The sequence below is a fragment of the Ctenocephalides felis genome, unplaced genomic scaffold, assembly GCF_003426905.1.
Source record: "Ctenocephalides felis isolate EL2017-DRISC unplaced genomic scaffold, ASM342690v1 CF-g0.4_SCAFFOLD_00845, whole genome shotgun sequence".
NCBI lineage: Eukaryota > Metazoa > Arthropoda > Insecta > Siphonaptera > Pulicidae > Ctenocephalides > Ctenocephalides felis.
Window position 1 is genome coordinate 41,657,166 of NW_020536999.1, and position 19,632 is coordinate 41,676,797.

At 28.1% G+C, this 19,632-nt stretch overlaps 1 protein-coding gene across 1 annotated transcript in view; it reads right to left on the reverse strand.

Annotated features, from left to right (window-relative positions):
* LOC113383351 overlaps positions 1–19,632 on the reverse strand; it is a 111,876-nt gene that overhangs the window by 19,625 nt on the left and 72,619 nt on the right. The window contains exons 5-10 of the mRNA XM_026621624.1: positions 9,249–9,326; positions 5,908–6,090; positions 4,871–5,061; positions 4,577–4,801; positions 3,642–3,767; positions 3,450–3,541 (exon numbers count right to left, since the gene is read on the reverse strand). Of these exons, the coding sequence (XP_026477409.1) occupies positions 3,450–3,541; positions 3,642–3,767; positions 4,577–4,801; positions 4,871–5,061; positions 5,908–6,090; positions 9,249–9,326 (895 nt within the window). The remainder of the gene's footprint in view (positions 1–3,449; positions 3,542–3,641; positions 3,768–4,576; positions 4,802–4,870; positions 5,062–5,907; positions 6,091–9,248; positions 9,327–19,632) is intronic.

Here is a 19,632-nt window from a genome sequence, read left to right on the forward strand (position 1 = left end):
TGCTATTTAACCTTAGAACGGTATCTGCACGCCTCCGAGTGGTAAATGCATACAAGAATGAATGGTGGTGGTACTTTTGTTATAAAAAATTTATAAACACATAAAAAGGCTATTTGTTACTGAACCAGAGTTGTATATTTTTGAAATAACCTTTGATCATATCACAGTATGATATGATGATGATGATATCAAAGCAGTGGCGTCGGAAGGCGTCGGGCTCAAGCCCACCCAGCCCACACGATTCCGACGCCACTTATTAATGTATTTTACAATTTAACAAATGATTTTTTTCCGTTTTTTGTCTTTGTATACTATGGTAATCACGTCTAGGAAGTATAGATACCATTACGGCACTAAAAAGCACAATAACGTTCTAGGGTAAATAAATGTAATAGAGGTCGAAACAACAAATTAGTAGAAAATAAACACTCAAATTCACTTACTTTGATCTCTTGTATAAACACTAATATCGCCATTTGCAAACGATACAAATACTTTGTTATCCAAATATCTGTAATAATAATAAATAAAAATTAAAAATGATTGATTTGAACAAAATATACTCCAGTCATTTGGTAGTTTTGTCTGGAAAGTTTTCAGGAAATTTTGAAAATTAATAGTCTTGTAGATTTCGATGTGCGCTTTCGACTTGTAACGTTGGCGCCGCCATATTGAAAAAAATGGCGTCAAAAACAGTTTTGTAATAATAATTCCTTTCCGGCTCATTCTACAATGGATGTATCAATGTACAAATTAACTAGAATTTTTTATGTATATCTTTTGCTAACAATTGTTTTTGTAAAATCTATAGTTTTAACGTACGAGCGCCTCAAAGACATATCGGGCCTCCCTGTATTTGACCGCTCTGAAACTTTCCAGGCAACAGCCTTTTTTTGCACCAAATGACTGGACTAAAAGTGTTGAAATATATTGGATTATAATAATTTAAATTAAAAAAAAGAATGATTCTTAAATTGAATTCTTTCATATGATACTGAACTTTTAAGTACCAACTTACATGATACAATACACAGCTGATCCGTGTTGGATTTTAATCTTATTTTTCTTCGTTCTTATATTATCTGTACAGTTATACACGTGTATGCATCCGTCCTCCGTTCCCAGCCACATTGTAGGCAACAAACCATCACCGCCACCTATAGATTCTTCAGAGACGATGATCGGTGATTTCCTAGGTTCCGGACTTGGCGGAGCACTTTGTTCGTGTTCTGGGACACCCTCCGATACATAATCTTCATCATCACTTGAACTATCACTATCTAGGTGAATATTACCAGAGAGCTTATCGGTGTCTTCAACCGATATACTAACATCCGTTTTGAGTTTATCGTACTCGAGGTCTTTGCTTGGTTGACTAGAAAATAAAGTTTTTGGTATGAGTTGAAAGTAAATATGGTTAAAAATTCAATTTGATAATTATAATAATAAATATTATTTTAAACTGCGCGCATATCAAAAAACATACAATTAAATTTTTTTGTCTCTAACTTAAATTAAATATTAACCCTCACAAAATACAGAAGCTCAGAATAGTAGTTATATATAATATTTCACTGGCGGCGTTTGAGGGTTGCACAATAAATTTTAAGACTACCAAGATTTATATATGTAATATGGTAAATAATATGTTCAATATATTTTTTTCAATATTTATAAAAAATACCTTGAAGCTGCAGGTACTGAAGCAACACATAAAATGCGGGCATTACAAACTCCGTTGCAGCTTGCCACAGTCGGTTCAGGATGAAGGCTTAAAACACACACCTAATACAATAATAAACCAATTAATTTGTTGATTATTATCAAATTTAGAATAGTCTGAGTTAGATAATCTACTCGTAAATATTTTGCGCATCTTATAATTTTAGGTAGGTTATTTATTTAAGAGTAAAACGCCATCCGATATAAAGCATTATAATATAAAATAGAAGATAGGGTCTGGTGCTTCTAGGTAAGCAGCTCCTCAACTTGTTATGCTTCATATAAAATAGAATATATATAAAAGTGATATTATAAAATTCTCACCTGTCCCACGTAACCGTCACTATTGCACACCCAAACGTCGTTTTCTCCATGTGGTCCCGAAGAGAATCCTAAAGTTGGTGCCGCACATGTAAACTGGAGTCCGGCTCGTGTCTTTCTTATAGGAACTGGTGTTACAAATTCTGGAGTCGGCCTTCTATCGGCTAATAGAGCTAGAAACACGTGAAATATGTTAAATCACCGTGATAAATGGCAGTAGATGAGAATTATATAGTATTTGTAGAGCCACCTAAAATAATATTTGTTATTGTTGATTGCGGCTTGCTAATGAATAAATTAAAAAAAAACGAAATTAATATTTTAAAACTCAAAAAATAATAATAAAATTAAAATACGTGTATATTTTTAATATTTTTAATGGAATAAAAAAATACCTAGAATATATATATATATATATATATATATATATATATAAAATATAATATAATGTATTGATTACTTACACAATTTTTGTTTCGCTTCATTGAAAGCTTCTTCCCACCCTGATCGTTTCTCCGGTTTCGAAAATACGACCGATATATTCTCTATACCATTTCTATAAATATCCATAATAGTTACCATAATGTCATAAAAACCAAAATAAAAAAAAATATTTCTATCTACTAACGGCATATTGATGGTCATCTCCAAGTAAGAAAGCTGGGTATCACCAGCTTGTCTGTCTGCTAATTGTCTCGATAATGAAGCTTGCATTTCGCGAACAACATCATCTAAGGCTGAATGGGGGCACCTGAGAGAACTTGCCAATTCGCCAATTCGTTGTATAGCTCTCAAATCCGAACTTAAGGACTCCATTTCGCGAATTGCACGTCTTACACTCTCATCTTTGACTATAAAAATATATGTAATAAAAGAAATATTTGTAAATTTGCTCATTATTGTTAAACATTAATTGTAAACCAGTATATTGTGATTATAACTTAACCGATGCATTAATTTTATAGCTTACATTTACTTCCTCTAAATCATTTTTAATGATAAAACTTATTGCTATAAGCATTTATTTCTACCAGAATATTTAAAACAGATATATAGAACTTTCATGTTTATATTTGAAAAATGGATTCGAGTTCAAAAATACTATAAGCAGTAACGGTCTTAACTTGAATGAAACGCATATGAAAAATGCGAGCGCACGCCTTAGGGGGCGCCAAAACTAGATTTTGAAATGATGTTTATAATATAGTTTTTACAATATCATTCAAGAAATACATAATTTCTTAACATCTGGCGCTGAGGACCCTAGGACCGGCCCTGATTATAAGGATTTTGTGTTAGGTTAATTCGCTTAATAATTAAAAATTATTTTATGAACTACTTCTGTGGTCATTATAAGTAATATTAATAAACATAATATGTATTATTAATATATAATTGCCGCAAACCTTTCATTATCTCTAAATCATCCAAAGGAATTTTCAGAAGTAATTTGTATTTATTTGCATCCAATGTACTCGCTATGCTTCCTGGACATGCGCTGAAAAAGATTACAAATATATTTATTTGTTAAATAATTTCATTTAAAATTTCTTTGATAATTATAATAAAAATTAGAATAATTATTTAATTTTTCTTACGTGGTAGGTTTTCGTATCGTACCACTGCGCCTTTTAATGCTTGTAATAATCAATAAATCTGAAAATAAGAACAATGCACGTTCTTTTCTTGCTCCTTGTCCAGCGTGCATGCTTACTAAATCGTGCCTAAAAAAGTAATTATTAAAAACAATTAATTATTAAATACCTAAAAATGTTGATTTGTCAATGAAATATTAAAATAAATAGATAATCAAAAATTTGTAACAAAAATAATTTCTGACAAATACATATAACATCTAAATATTTGCCTAAACCCTATTTTATCATTTCATTACCTTATGAAAATCATCATTAAAATACAGGATATTGTTATTTTTTAATTATTATGCTTAACATATTTATTTTTTAATTAAAAAAATAATTATGGGTTTCACAACCATCCGATTAATCCAACTTTTAATTGCGTGAGATTTCACAATTAAAAGTTTTATAGATAAAATGATGTTTGGTTGATAAAATGAGGTTCAACTTTTAATTATCGTATTTGCAGAAAAAACGTTCCGATTTTCCAATAACAAGTTGTGTGCAAAACCTCTTCAGATATAGTGAAATTTTATTCAATGGAAAATCGATCTCAGAGAAAGAATGAAGCGCTTTTATGCAACTTAATATCTTACATCATAATAATGATGTGCATATAATAAAGCTCTTTATTAAGACAAGTTATACAGATGTCACGTTCTGTGTGAAATTGGAAAAATACGATATTGAATAAAATAATATTTTAGTATTAAATCTTCTTGTAATTGATTACGAAACAATAAAGATGCAGCAGTTTTTGAAATTACCTAATTTTATAGAAAACATAAAACTGAAGTTTCCAAAACTTCTCTCTGATAAAAGCTTATACATACATTATATGTATAAGTTATATTATGCATGTGCATATGATAAACGTGTGGTTGGATATATACCTAATATATGTTCTTTCCGGGGCTACCAAATTATCTAAACCTTCCACTAAATTTTCTATTTCTCTCAAAGTATTTTGCTGTTGTTCATACTCCAAAGTTTCTCTTTCAGTGCAGTTAATTTTCACTAATAAGTCATGAACTTGTCTTTGAGCTTCCAACAAGAGCTTATGATCCGGGTGCTCGGTGTCTGTGTGCTTTATCAATCTTTGAAGTAAAAGCTCGTACCTGTGAAATTATAATTTATATAATTTGTAATATATATATATATATATATATATATATATAATTCATTACCTTGGAAATTTTTGCACAGGTTTTATGAGTAAGTTATCTAATGCAAGTTTCCCTTTATTTTCTCTCGCCATTGCCTCTAAAAATCTAGCAAAAGCTGGCCTCGCAGCAGATGTAGTTTTGATTGCTTCTTTTGCCTTTTTCCAATTATTTATGAAACCCGTGTAAGTTTCCATCACAGATGGGTTACTAAACTATATAACAAAAATATTAAAATAGATAGATAATAATATTAAAGAGAAAATATATGTTGACAAAATATCGCCATAAATCAAATATATTTTCGTAGCTGTTTAGTTAAATTTTTTTAAATAAATTCAGATTATTTTCTAAAATGCACTAATTTTAATTATTAAGCTCAATATCACTATATATTTCACGCATTTTTTTTCAAAAGAATGTCATTGATGTATGAGTAGCCATTCATATATTCAATGAAATATATGTAGACAAATATTTACAATTCGAGATTTTGATTTATAGACACGTGTTCTCTTACTTCTGTTCAGATTATATTATGAAATAAGATCATACACCTCAGATAATATTACATAAATTATTGATTTCAACAGACTGTGTCTCTGTTTTCAAAATTGAAACGAGCAAATGTCCTGGAACAAAATTTTGTTTTGTAAAAATTATATTTATCAATATTTTTATCTCTATTATTCCAAAACATCACGTCATACTTTTATTAACATTAATTCTATTTCATTTTTTTCTAAAATTTAAATCTTTGATAAATTTCATTCAGCGTTTATTGTAATTCAAATTATATAATATTGCAAATTTGTCTTGATTTTAATAAGAAATTGCGTAAATACAACATATTTTTATTCGGACTATTTAATTAATTGATGAAGCTATGAGTAAAGTATATGCATAATCAAAATACAGATTTTAAATCATAATCTATCACTATAGAGTTTAAAACCATAAAAAGAATTTATTGCACAGACAGTTGTAAAAATTTGATTTAATTCCCAAATTTAATTTTTTCATAATTTGAAGCCATGAAACTTAATGTTACTTTTACTTACGGCGTCCAGAAATACATCGCCAACTTTTTGCTTTGCATCCCAGACTTCTAATCTTTTCCGAAGTTCTTCTAAGAATTTTTCATGAACTGCTAGAATAGCAGGAACCATATAAAATATTTCATCAACTAGAGAAGAATCCACAAGTCCGGCGTGCTCCGGACTTTGCAGAGGATGAAGGTATTTCTGAAATAAAAACAATACATTTTCATTCTTTATATATAAAGAAATATTCTATAAATAAATAAAAACATATTTCATACATAAAATGATAAATTGTATCTCTGAACGATCGATCACCTTTTTATTGACAAAATTTTGAAAATGATTTTTAGATGATCTTGGAAGTCGTTTTAAATCATATCATATACAAAGATGTACTATGTACATACTGATGATCGTAAGTACACTATAAATTAATATAAAAATCAATAGATTGGGGCAAAAATCCCAAAGTACCTCTCTAAACGAGCAGTATATTTACGATGGCGCCGGATGAACGACTTTTTCCAAAAACTAGGAGATGACCCAAATTACACGTATGTTATCAGACAATGTTTAACATCATTCCATTAACGTTTTCATAGTCGCTTGTAATGACACATTTTTCACCTTATATTATGTCATATCAACGTGAATGAAATTTAATTAAATTATTTACGTTCCTACAAATAGGATTTGCCAATTTCAATCTTGCCACAAACAAGGATAACAATTATGCTTTGACAACTTTTTTTAATAAGCGTTGTACATCGCATTTTATGAGTGTTTTTACAACATGAAACGTGATATAGGATTATCCAATATTTGGACAAATTATGTACTTGGCTTAACCATTTTCTACTTTACGATTCTAAAACAAATTGTTCTCATTTATACATTGTAGAAGTATTATCAGTTATTATGAAAATTCAGATAGTAAATTTTTGTTTCATTATTAAAGCGTATAGATGAAACTAGAACTATGGGACGTAGGCCTATCAGCTTCCTGCTTCAAAGAAAAAAACTGATCACATGATCATGTAATGTCTATTTTTGATTGTTCCAGACACATCGGCGCGTTAGTTCATTCTATAGATGTATTTACATTAGTAAAATTTTAAACGTATTACACACAATTATAAATACCTATATTAATACGTATGTATGCCAAAAAAAGAATTAATGGCACCGACAGTTGTAAAAATGTGTAACGATCAGATGTTACATCAATAAAAATTTGTTGATAATATAGGAGATAGGATTCAGATTTTATTTAGTAAGAAAGATGATCAGTTGATTTATAATATTTCATGATTAATTAGAAAAAATGTTATTAGATAAAAATTAATTTTCAAAAAAATGATATAAATGTGAAAAATTATTAGTAAGCGGTAAAATTATATTTTTGTATATTTTCAATAATACAGAGTCTGTAACATAATCATGCAAATACAGAATAGGATTTATTAATATAATAGTACACACTTTTCAATGGCCAAGTCAATGAAGTTCATTAAAATATTATTTAGAGGCAAGGCTATGTTAACCAGCAGTTTTCATATAATATGGAATTGAAAACTGACAAAATATATTAAATAAATATATTAATAATGTTAGAGCGTATATGTTTAAATAACATAATTTATAATTAATTTATATTTTTAAATTATATATTTTTTCTTTTCCCGTCCAATATTCATACGAGGTCTGTTCAAAAAGTACCCGGAATTTTCGTTTTTTCAAAAAAATATTTATTTATTCGTCTACATTAATGTGGTCCCCTTCAAAGTAGTCCCCCCCAGATATAATACACTTATGCCAGCGTTTTTTCCAATTTTCGAAGCACCCTTGATATTCACTTTTTGATATGTCCTTGAGCACTCTCAGCGATTTTCTTCAATCGAGGAAAACCGCCGTCCTTTCATGGGTCTCTTCAACTTTGGGAATAGGAAAAAGTCACACGGAGCCATATCTGGTGAATTTTTGCACTTTGCAACACTTTATTTCATTTTTTACGCAAAATTTAATACAAATTCTTTGACTTTTCAATTCTTCCATTGTAAAAATCGCCGAGCTCAGAAAAACACGTCAAACCTTAGCGACTACCACAGACAAAAAACAAACAGTGAATATAGCTGAAAATTTCATCATACTTTAGGGGCATGTATACCAACACAATAAAAAAAAATTTTGACAATCAGACACTCCAGACCCGCGAAATTTAATTATTAGTAATTCCGGGTACTTTTTGAACACACCTCGTATGCATACCTGTACATAGCAGGTAACGTGATATAATACAAATGAAGTATCACAATAAAAAAGAGCAGATGACAAAGTATACGATAGCAAATAGATTCGAATTACATTTCAAATGAAATAAAACTTTCCAGTGCTTTGATTTATTTTATTTTTTTTTCAGTATCACGTGCTGACGCTGGGTAACCAGAATTCTCAATATTGCGGACATATATATTATTCATATCATTTTTGTTCAATATATATCAAATACTACAAACTGATGAAGTGTTTGTAATTTTAACTTTTTGATAAAAGAAATGAAAATAATAATAATTTTGAGAAATTATTCGCATTGAGGTTCAAGTGTTCCTTCTAGGGAGTTTAAAGAGAATCATTTACAATATTTTCACAAACTAAATAAAGTGTTTATTGTTCTTCGTATGGACCTTATCATAATATTAAAACTCATTATTTTAAAATGTTGTTTTCCTCATATTTGTTTTCAATAAGCGTGTCTATACAGAAATTAATCACTTTACCGTACAAAATAAAATAAAAGAACATCGTATATTCTCTTCGTCGCACATTCGTACAATTAATTAGCAGCAATTAGTTACTTTTCATTTTATCCAATAAATGGATATTTTCCAATATTTCTTTAATTACTTCGATAGATAATTAAATACCTCGAAGTTGTTTTACGTGGAATTCATAGATGACCTGTTTAGATAGTTCTTGATAACTAAATGGATTCATCATAGACCAACCCCAACACAGTTTATATTCTCCTATTGAAAGGTAACGATCGTCGATAACTTATCAATTATTTAGATGTTATCAATTTTTAATATCGTTATGAAAGTTTTTATGATTACTTAATGTAATTGAAAAATTAAATCATTCCGATATGGAAAATAGTTCGTAGAACGGAGAACCTGCTCAATAACTAACCTACATAAAATAATGATAGAGACAATGGTAAGGTAACATAAATGTAATTTGTTAACATTACGCATAAACACAATATTTTCAATTTAATTTACTTTTAAATTACATTTCCAGTTAGTTCAAAAAAATATATTCAAGTTTTTATAGAATCTAATAATAAAATTAGGACTTACCAAAACTAGAATTTGTAAAGCTTCTACATAGGAGCGTTCTGTATCAAATAACTCTACAACGACATGAGTCCTCGTATCCTGAAAAAAAGAAGATTTCAATGATAATGATAACAGTATCAAATAAGAAAATAAATGAAATTGCTTTAAAGTAAATCTAAAAAATGAATTTAGGTGATATAGCATAAGGTAGAGTTGTTTTTTGGATGATAGTGGTTCAAATAAGAAGATTAATAAAAATATTTTGAAATAAATCTAAAAATTAAATTTAGTATTCATGCCTAGAGGCTCTATGGGATATTATATAAGGAAGAATTGTTTTTTGACGATTTATTCATAACAAGATTTGTTTATTTATAATAAATTTATTTTATAACAATGTACCATATGTAAATTTTGTCAAACTAATACATTGGCCTTGTAAAAGATAAACTGAATTCGTTTTATACAAAGCAATTAGGTAATAACCATTTTATTATATATTGAGAGATAGAATATGCAACAGCTTGAAGAGAGATATTTGAAAATGTGTTCCAGGATTGGAACACGCTAAGTAGGTCATGGCAACTGCATATGCAGGCGGATCCATTGGGATAAAAGCTTACAGAATTGATAGGAAAAAATGTGATAGCCTTCATATAGAAAGTTTTCCATTCAATATGGACGATAATTCATAGTTCCGACGTATTAATTAACATTAATTAAAATAACTTCTTAACAATACGTAGATATTATATACTTTATTCATATATATTAAGATTTTAGATTCTAATAATAGTTACTCAGCAACAGCAAAAACTTATTATGTATATGAATAAATATATTTAGATTTAATATTTTTAAATATTGTAATAGCTATATACTTTCCAATACCAATATCAATGAACTAGCAAAATAATTTTATAAGGCTAGGTTTGAGAAAGCAGAATTGGCTGATATGAAAAGAGAGAATTGTTTAAAAAAGAATCTTATATAGAATTAGAGGTATTGTTGCATTTATAGCAAGAATTTCTAGAAAATGACTAAATGCTAAATAATAAATGATAGATAAAACAACAAGGTAACAATAGTACATGTATTTGGTTGATCGATAATTATTAAAAAAAATAATATGTCAGCTTTATGCCTGAAGTTATATATGATATGTAGTGAAGTGTTCACAATATGTAGTTAAAAGTTCTGATTAAAGATGTTCTGGTAACTGGTACTAGGCATATACATATTGGACTTATATGAATTATATGGCAAGTGTATATTAAAGGTAGAATTTAAAAAAATAAATTTGTAAACTTATTACTTATGGGTCGATTCTGCCGGAAAACAGACCAATGTTATGGCAAGGCTATGTTACGCTCCAGCTTCCGTATTTTATGCTACTGAATCATACTGAATACTGTCAAAGTGTCATGTATTTGCTGTAAAATTAGGCATTTTACACATAATCTGATTAAAGATGTTTTGCTATGAATAGTACTGGACATATACATATTGGACTTATATGAATTATATGGCAAGTGTATATTAAAGGTAGAATTTAAAAAAATAAATTCGTAAACTTATTATTTATGGGTCGATTCTGCCGGAAAACAGACCAATGTTATGGCAAGGCCATGTTACGCTCCAGCTTCCGTATATTATGCTACTGAATCATACTGAATACTGTTAGAATGTCATGTATTTGCTGTGAATTCAGGCGTATTACACTTAAACTGCAACGTCACTTGTATGTTATGAAGTTGGGTCTGAAAAACCCTGTTATCTAAGATCTTTTTTTGACATTTGTGCGATTTCTAGGTTAGTTTTTCTATCTGATAACTTGAGAAATACACCTGACTGCATAAGAACCACATGGTTTTTGTCAAATTTAGTATGGAAAGTTCTTCATAACATAGCCTTGCCATAACATTGGCCTGTTATGCGGCAGAATTGGTCCATTAACCTGTTAAACGGGCAAAAATGCGTCCTCGAAAATTACGTACGAACGAGGCGTATAATTTGGATCGACTATTAAAATTATACTTGTTTTGCGCTTTCTTTTGTACTTCAAAAATATTATTATAAAATATATATTTCATAGTTTTTAATTTTATTTGTATCAACAGAAATATAAAAATATGAAATTCTAAAGACAAAACACGCTCCGTTAACAGGTTAATACAAGGTTCAAAATTTAAGAATTAAAATTGAATAAAAAAAATTCAACATAAATAAATATTTCATTTATATGTGTAAACTGTGATAAATGATTACATAAGCAAGAAAGCTCGCAATCAATTGCCGGATTCATTTTTTGTTTCATTATTATCCTCTCTAAGTTTTCTGTCCACGATTTCTCTATCAATGAACTATCTGTATATAATATATCTCACCGGCATAACAGATGACAATGAGTTCCTATTTGGCAAACTGTCATCGTCGCTATCGGACCCTGCAGCAGGCCCTTGCTCCGGCAATTCGTTCTGCAGAGTTCCCAAAGCAGCGCTAAGACCAGCGCCGGGACTAGGGTCACTGAGACGCAAACGCAAGCCGTCCCTGGCGCTTGACCCGTAGCCCGCCATACTCAACATTTGTTTAAATCTTTGATGGTATTTATTTCACTCACATTTACCAAATTTACACAGGTAAAATTCACATAGTTCACTGATAATTTTTGACTAGAAGAAATGTTTTTGGTTTAAGTCTTTGGACACGTTTGATGCATTGCAGGTTGCCTTGTTTGACTAGCTCTAGCTTGTTGGTTTAGTTTACTCGAAGTGCACATGGTCACTCATTTAAATTATTCTTATTTTATGTTAGGGGCATTAAAATCTTGAAACTTTCTGCAATAATGATTTTACTCAATATACCAATTATTTTCCTGGCAAAATTTGTAGTCAGTTCTTAGAATTTCTATTTATCAATTGTAATTTTTTTAGAATTCATTTTAACCCTTTCGACTGCCGCTCCGAATGCCGCCGCTCCGAATACATATAAATTCTGGAATTCGCGAGTGGGAAGGGTTAATTCGAGAACATATAAAGGGGCGGGCTTAGTTCAGGCAGTAGTACTGTCTTACACGCTAAGGATACTCGGTTCGAGTCCTAGCATTAACATAAAATTTCAATTTGAGAATACGATTCGACGAGTTAAATTAGAAGTAAGAAGACAAAAATATTAGAGCACGCGAAGATAAAAAAGAATGAAGAAATAAAGAATTTAACAGATAAGAAGGAGTAGAAAAGAGAGAAAGAAGAATGAAGAAGTGAAGAATAGAATCAAAAGTTAAAAGAAGAATCACGATTAGAAGTAAAAGATGAATAAAGAAGTCAGTTAGAAAGAAAATTGGATAGTATATGATATAATAAAGATAGTATATGCAGTGGTGTTGTGCATTTTTTTACCGGAAAGCTAAATTTGAAAAAACCGGTTCTCATGTTCCCTTCCAAAAGGAAATAAAAATCATTACATAATCATTTTGTGCATATATATGTATGGTTATTACAATAGAAACATTTTCAAAAATTAGTTAAATTCTGGCGAGTTCCGGCTCGACAACACCACTGAGCACTGAGTATATGATATAAAAAATAGTATAAAATGTACAACTCTTTTATGAATATTATCATTATTTGCTTTTACAGTATATTCACTTATTCACAGAAGCTTTTACTGTGTGCATACGCTTACAAAATTAATCATAGCTTTCACAAAAATCAATTTCTACAGAAATCAAAAAGTTCAATACTAATAACAGTTATAACCACAAAATGGAATTCACTACACAAAATAAAAATTTCGTTATAAATTAATACTAGAGATCTCTTTATTTCATTTGACATATACTATATAAATTAAGAAAAGTAAAAAAATCAATCATGCCATATACTCATACAATTTCCACCAAAAACTTCTTGCAAATGTAGTTTTCATATCTTAATTATAAATTATATACCAAAAATTTCTTGAAAATCAAATGTAGCTCGTTAGATATTTTTTCTCATTTCACAATCGTTGTTGATTTCGAAATGAAAATAGATGCTACTTAATGAGCTTTGTGTATGGATGTCTTAATGACTGCCATTCGGTTTGATATTATTGTGCAAGTCACAAGAAGATTTTATGCCCCAATCACTGATTTTCAATTCAATACGACCACCTGTTGCTTTCGACGTTCAATATAAGCACGAGAGCGATTGTGTTATATATGTGTTCATTTCGATACGCTTCTTGAACCTCATATTTATATACATATACAACATGATATGTTCCCATTGGAAAATTATTAAAAGAAAAAGACTGCATGTCTGTGAGTAGGTTTCTTAAAGGATTACTTGAACGCCGAACTAATGAATTATACAAGGATCTTGAAATAATTTTGATCTTATGCCGTGAAATGCACGTCTTACGGATCGAAAGTATAATTCTTTGATATGACAACTATCTTGGTTAAGAAAATTATAAAAAAAACTAGTTATGTCTGTGATTGTAAGATCATATCAGCATTAATGAATTAAGTAAGTCTCTTAAATAGTGTATCGTTAGAATAAATTTTCCACCTATTTTACATTAGACAGTCAATAAAGTACATTTATTTGATATGGCAACAATCAACAAGATCAGTTCGGCCTGGTAAGTTACTAATAGGATAAACTACGAAATTAATGGATTATATAAAGCAAAAATAAATAAAAATAAAATTAAAAATTAGAAATCAATCATATAAATAATTTATATTATGATAAAAAATTAATTAACAAATATATTTTGATAATCTTTTAACTAAAAAAACTGTAAGTAAGGATTGTTTTCTCTTCTATTAAATAGCATATTGATATAACATAGCCTATATTTCTTCAATAAGTTTCCTAAGTAACTTCAATAATTTCAATAGTATTCTTTATTTAACTAATTATATATTACCAATCCTTAGTTTAATATTCTAATGTTTCACATTTAAAATTAATAATTCAAAACTAATTTACCTTCGAAAGCTAGAATCATGTATTCGATACTGTATAACAAAAAATATCAAAATTCAATTTCCGATGAGTGAAAGCTTCTGAGTGAAATTTCCGAGAAACTGTACTGAATAATTATAGATTTTGTGACCAATGACAAAATAGAATAATGAAAAATTAAATGAGAATAATTTTCCGAGAATTTGTGGGAAGTCTTTCATAGTTGAATAATTAATAAATATTCATGTATAGCATTAGTAAATAAATACTAGCACAGAGCATTGAAACCTATTTTATAGTTATTCTTGTATAGAGCATAAATTCAGTATAATAATATAAAGTACATAATTTTAATTTTTTTTTGTTACAATTTATTTTTGTTAATCAAGACTTTAATGTCTTATTTACAAAATTAATATGAGCAAAAAAAATACAAAAATACAAAAAAATACAATAAATTGTATATAAAATGAAAAAAAATAATTTTAAAGTGTTCTACGTTATTTATTCTATCGCATTCACATATAAAATTTGCGCCTGTAATTTGTACTAATTCTATTAATTATTAATATTTTCAATATACTCTTACTATTAAAAGATTATTAATAATGATAGATAACTATGAATTATAAAAAAATGATTATTGGTAAGATGGAAAACAATTACGATTGCCCATGAATGCGGTCTTCTTTTCCAAGTCACTAATAAAACTTTTTTAGTGAATAATTTAAGACAAATAGTTATTTGTGCATAACTTTTTTATAAATTTATTTTTCTCTAGATTTTTCTTCGTAATTTTAACTAGATAATTCTTCGTAATGTCCTCAATAATATCTAATTTGAGACAGTCATATAATTTTAAAAATTATTGTAAATTAATTATTAGAAATGAAAAATGCATTCTTCTTCTTAAATTATAAATTTAAGTCAATTATTTATGACTAATAACCATTAGTAAACAAAATCCATAAAATTTTTAAGACTTTTATTAGCTCAAAAGTCTTAAAACTGTTGTATAGTCATTTATGTAAAGTAACAAGTTTTATTGCCATCAAAATGACTGTCACAAGATGTAAAATTCAATTTTCCGTCATTGATTACTATCCGCACAAAATGTCACATTCAGTTGTATAAATGCAGAGATATTATCAACAAATGTGTACACGGCAAAATAAAGCACATACATAAAATATAATAACAACAGAGGTAAACAAGAATCTTGTGATGCGAAAACAAGAGATTACGATCTGATTTTCCAATATTCAAATTGCGCAATAGGAAGAACATTGCTGGGTTATTCCTTTATGTTAGTCTTTATATCATTATTATGTACTTCAATTTGTAGAGCGTACGCGTACTTGTATCTACAATGTTCCACAATACGAGCTTTTGTAGGAGCTCTTTGGTTTTGTTTTACACTTAAGTTATCGGATATGAATCCTTATTAGGACAAGATTTATGTTTATGTGTTATGTTCTCAAACACATGTGAAATTATGCACGTGCATTTGTATATTTTATAGGAAAAAATGTACAAAATGTTTCAATTATTTTCATATTTATTGTGTAATATTTTGAAATTATTTTAGAATTGTAAATTTTTAGCAATTAAAAAACTAATTCAAAGCGTTTTTTTGAGCTTCTTGATCTAATTGTTGAAACGATTTCTTAACTACAGACACCAAGATCGATGTGACTACCATGTAGCCTACCATTTGTATATAAATCGATGAAATTCCACTGAACATGAATGAATGAAGTCATATATAATTACCATTTATATTACTATAAATTTACTTTTACTATTACTATATCAATACACACTATGATTTACCTCATTATATGTGTAAAAATTATGACATTCGAATTATAATAGTTAACGTAAGAAATTTAACGTAAGAAAAGAATGTAAGAAAGCCACATTGGCTAACTTCTTTAAAAAGCTGATCATATAGATATAGGGTAAAGCGGAGCTTAAAGGTCCACAACCGAGATTTTTAATAAAAATATTGGAAAGTAGAAGGGAAAATATATATAACCAGCCATTACCTTAAATCTTACGACGTTTTTATCGGGAGATAATTGGTAATGTTTTAAAATCTATAACAAAATATTTTCTTTCGTCGTTAATTTTTTTGGTTTTGAAAACTGTTGCTTAGTTCACGAGAACTTAATATAATTTTTGAGTATATTATTCAATTTAATTTAATTTTGCTTTTGTTTAATTTATATTTTTATTTACTTTAGTTTCTTAATTATTATTACTTATTATGTATATTGTTCACTTTATTTGATTGTTCTTTTTATTACCTAAGCAAGCAGTTTTGTTTTATAAGACTTTTTAAGTCTTGATTGACAAAAATAATAAATAAAGGTATAAAAAAATCATGTATTGCTAATTTTAATTTAATATCAGTTTTTTTATAATTTCCATAAAAGCTTTTCTACACCCTGGTAAAAAGATCCAACTGAACCTTTACCACAACAAATTTACAAAAGATAAATTAAATAAATAGTTATTCCAACTCTGCTGATTAATGTTTCTGACAAAATGATAGATCAAGGTTATACACAGTGTTATCACCATGAAATTTATATTTTGCATCGGTTAAGTAATGTAGCTATTATTTTGTGAAATTCTTTAAAAGCAAAAATAAGACGTTGGACCAATTTGCCCCATGGCCATCCCATTTTACCCCGCCTATGAGGTAAAAAGGACCATATAACAAATTTTTGATAAACAGTAAAAAAAGCACATTTCTAAAATGATGAATTAGCTGGGGTAAATAAATAAATGATAAATGATTTGAACATAATCAGATAGTTGTTTGTTTGATATATGTTATTTGTTGTGTTTATTGCTCTGGTTTCATAATATAATTGCTCAAAGTCAAATTGGACCTTTATGCCCCGCCCTATCCAATATATATATGAAAACGTAATGTATTTTGGGCATTTATTCAAGCTTTAAAGAGGGCCTGATTATATACATATATAATATGAAAATGGATAAGTCCATATGTATAATTAAATTGTGGTCTAATTATATTACATAACATTAATTCCTGCATCTGAGTTATTAACGATATGTAGAAACTATAATAATTATTCATTATAGTAATATTTACACTAGTAGTGTAGCTAGAATTATTATACATTTTATGAATAAGAAATGGTGAACTATTATAGTTTATTCTGAAGATAACAAAATCCAATATTGAAATCTAAACTGCGTACTTACAATTAGTTTTGGCGAATGATTCTTGTTATTTTGCACATTGTATTTCAGAAATAGTAAATAAATAAAAGCTGTGGAAACAAATACCTATATAAATATAAACTCGAATGTAATCGCTGAATCCGTGCAACGTTCAGCAAATATTATTCGTGGAATCATTAAATGTTAGTTTAAAGTTTAGATAACTAGGAAAGCAAGATAATTTATGCAAAATCTATTAAATGTGTTTCATTATGTTAAAGATTGATTATTATGGTAATAAATGATGTATTGATAGATGAATAATAGCCAAAATAGATACATTCTTGAAGTTTCATAAAAAAGTTGCATAATTTATAACAATGTGATTGTGTTTTCACAACACATTATGATTCTACAAATCTTTACTACTTCACTTTTATTAAACAGTCTTTTATAATTTATAATAACCGTCTTGTATAAGTAGTATTTATTCAATTACTATAAAGTGCTCAAATATTATTCCAATAGTTTCTTTACGTTTTACGATGTAAAATTTTATGAGAAGCTATAATGTTTTATTGAGCAGACGAAAGGAAATATAATCAGCAACATGAAATAATATAAATAAAACATTTAATAAAATTTGAAATATATCAAAACGCAACAATAAAATCTTTGGTTTACATAGAAGCAAAGAATCGAACAAATTATTAATTTGTTTCAGTTAAAGGTAATATTTAAAAAAATCATGTTCTTTATAACATAAAAGCATATAGTTCCACTGAACAACATAATCGCGAAAAATCCATGTTTTAAGATAGATACTGAATAATGAACGCATTATTGTTAGCTGATACTGATATGAAAATCAATAAAGGTTGACATACTAAACGAAGGATATATACAAATGGTTCAAAAGGTTTGGTGACCATATTAAATTTAATTTATTATTACTCACTTCATTTATAGACAACTAGTTTTCTTAATATTGATATGAATTTGGCATAAATTTATTATAAGTTTTTACCAATTGCACATTGAAGAAAACTTTTTAAAGGACAATGAACTAAAACTTTTGAACTTTTGAAAATAAACCAAAAAAGTAATTATTGTGATAAGAGGAATTTGGTTAATGTAAATAAAACTCTGCAAAGTTCTTTTAAGACAGACTATAATCTGCCACCTGGTCCACAATAAATATATTTAAATCTATTTGAACAAACTGCTGTTCTGATATATTTATATAGTATTCAAACATGCAGCTAAAAATGAAAAAAATCTTCAGCCAACTAAATTAATATTAATCAAAATTTAAAACTATTTATAAATTTTTGAAAAACTGTATAATTTTTATTATGGAGAAAAAACAAATCCTAGAATAATCCAGGAATAAGAAATAGTATATATAGCGCTAGTTGAGTATCTGAAATATTATTGCATTTGCAGTAAGTATTCCTTATTTTTTCAGATACTACGATTCTAATATTTGAAGGTGTATAAATTTTATTCAAACTAAGCTCCTTACATTCCCACATATAAAAAAAAACAGTAGAATCCAGAAATTATATAATTTCCACTATTTTAAAAATTAATTTAGAAGCAAAATAAAATTTATTATTTATTGCGTTTATATTTATATATTAATATTGTCAATTGAATGTTTTATTCAATCTTGTATTGGTAATTTCATGTGGGGATGCAATTATTAAAAGCGATAATAAAAAAGATGATGTTCTGAGATCAATTTCATGGAGCATACCATAAACTATTTTGTACTATTTATGCAATTTATCTGGATATGATTTATAACGTAAAAATCTTTGTACTCTTACAGATTTGAATAATCTTTATTTTTCAAAAATTTGTTTGATAGACATGTTCCAAATAAATATATTTATATTCAAGGCATCGGAAATCTCCTTCTCAATTCTGTATAGATAAATTCATGCCGAAAATCAATTAAGAGTAAAAATAGCGTTGCAATAATATCAACACTACTGTAAACAGACCGTTAAAGTTAAAACAAACTGAAATTTCCTTGCATATTTGATTGAATTCGCAAACAACAAGATCAAATTTATTTGCGCAATAACAAATTTTAAGTGAATTTTCGTATATCAGTTCGGATGAGCGCTTTAAAGGCATTTGCTTCCGATAATAGTTCGATGCCAGACCGATGAATAATGCATGATTACATTATCCATCTGTAATACCAATCTCTGGAGTATTTTTAGAATATTCACCGCGCCCAA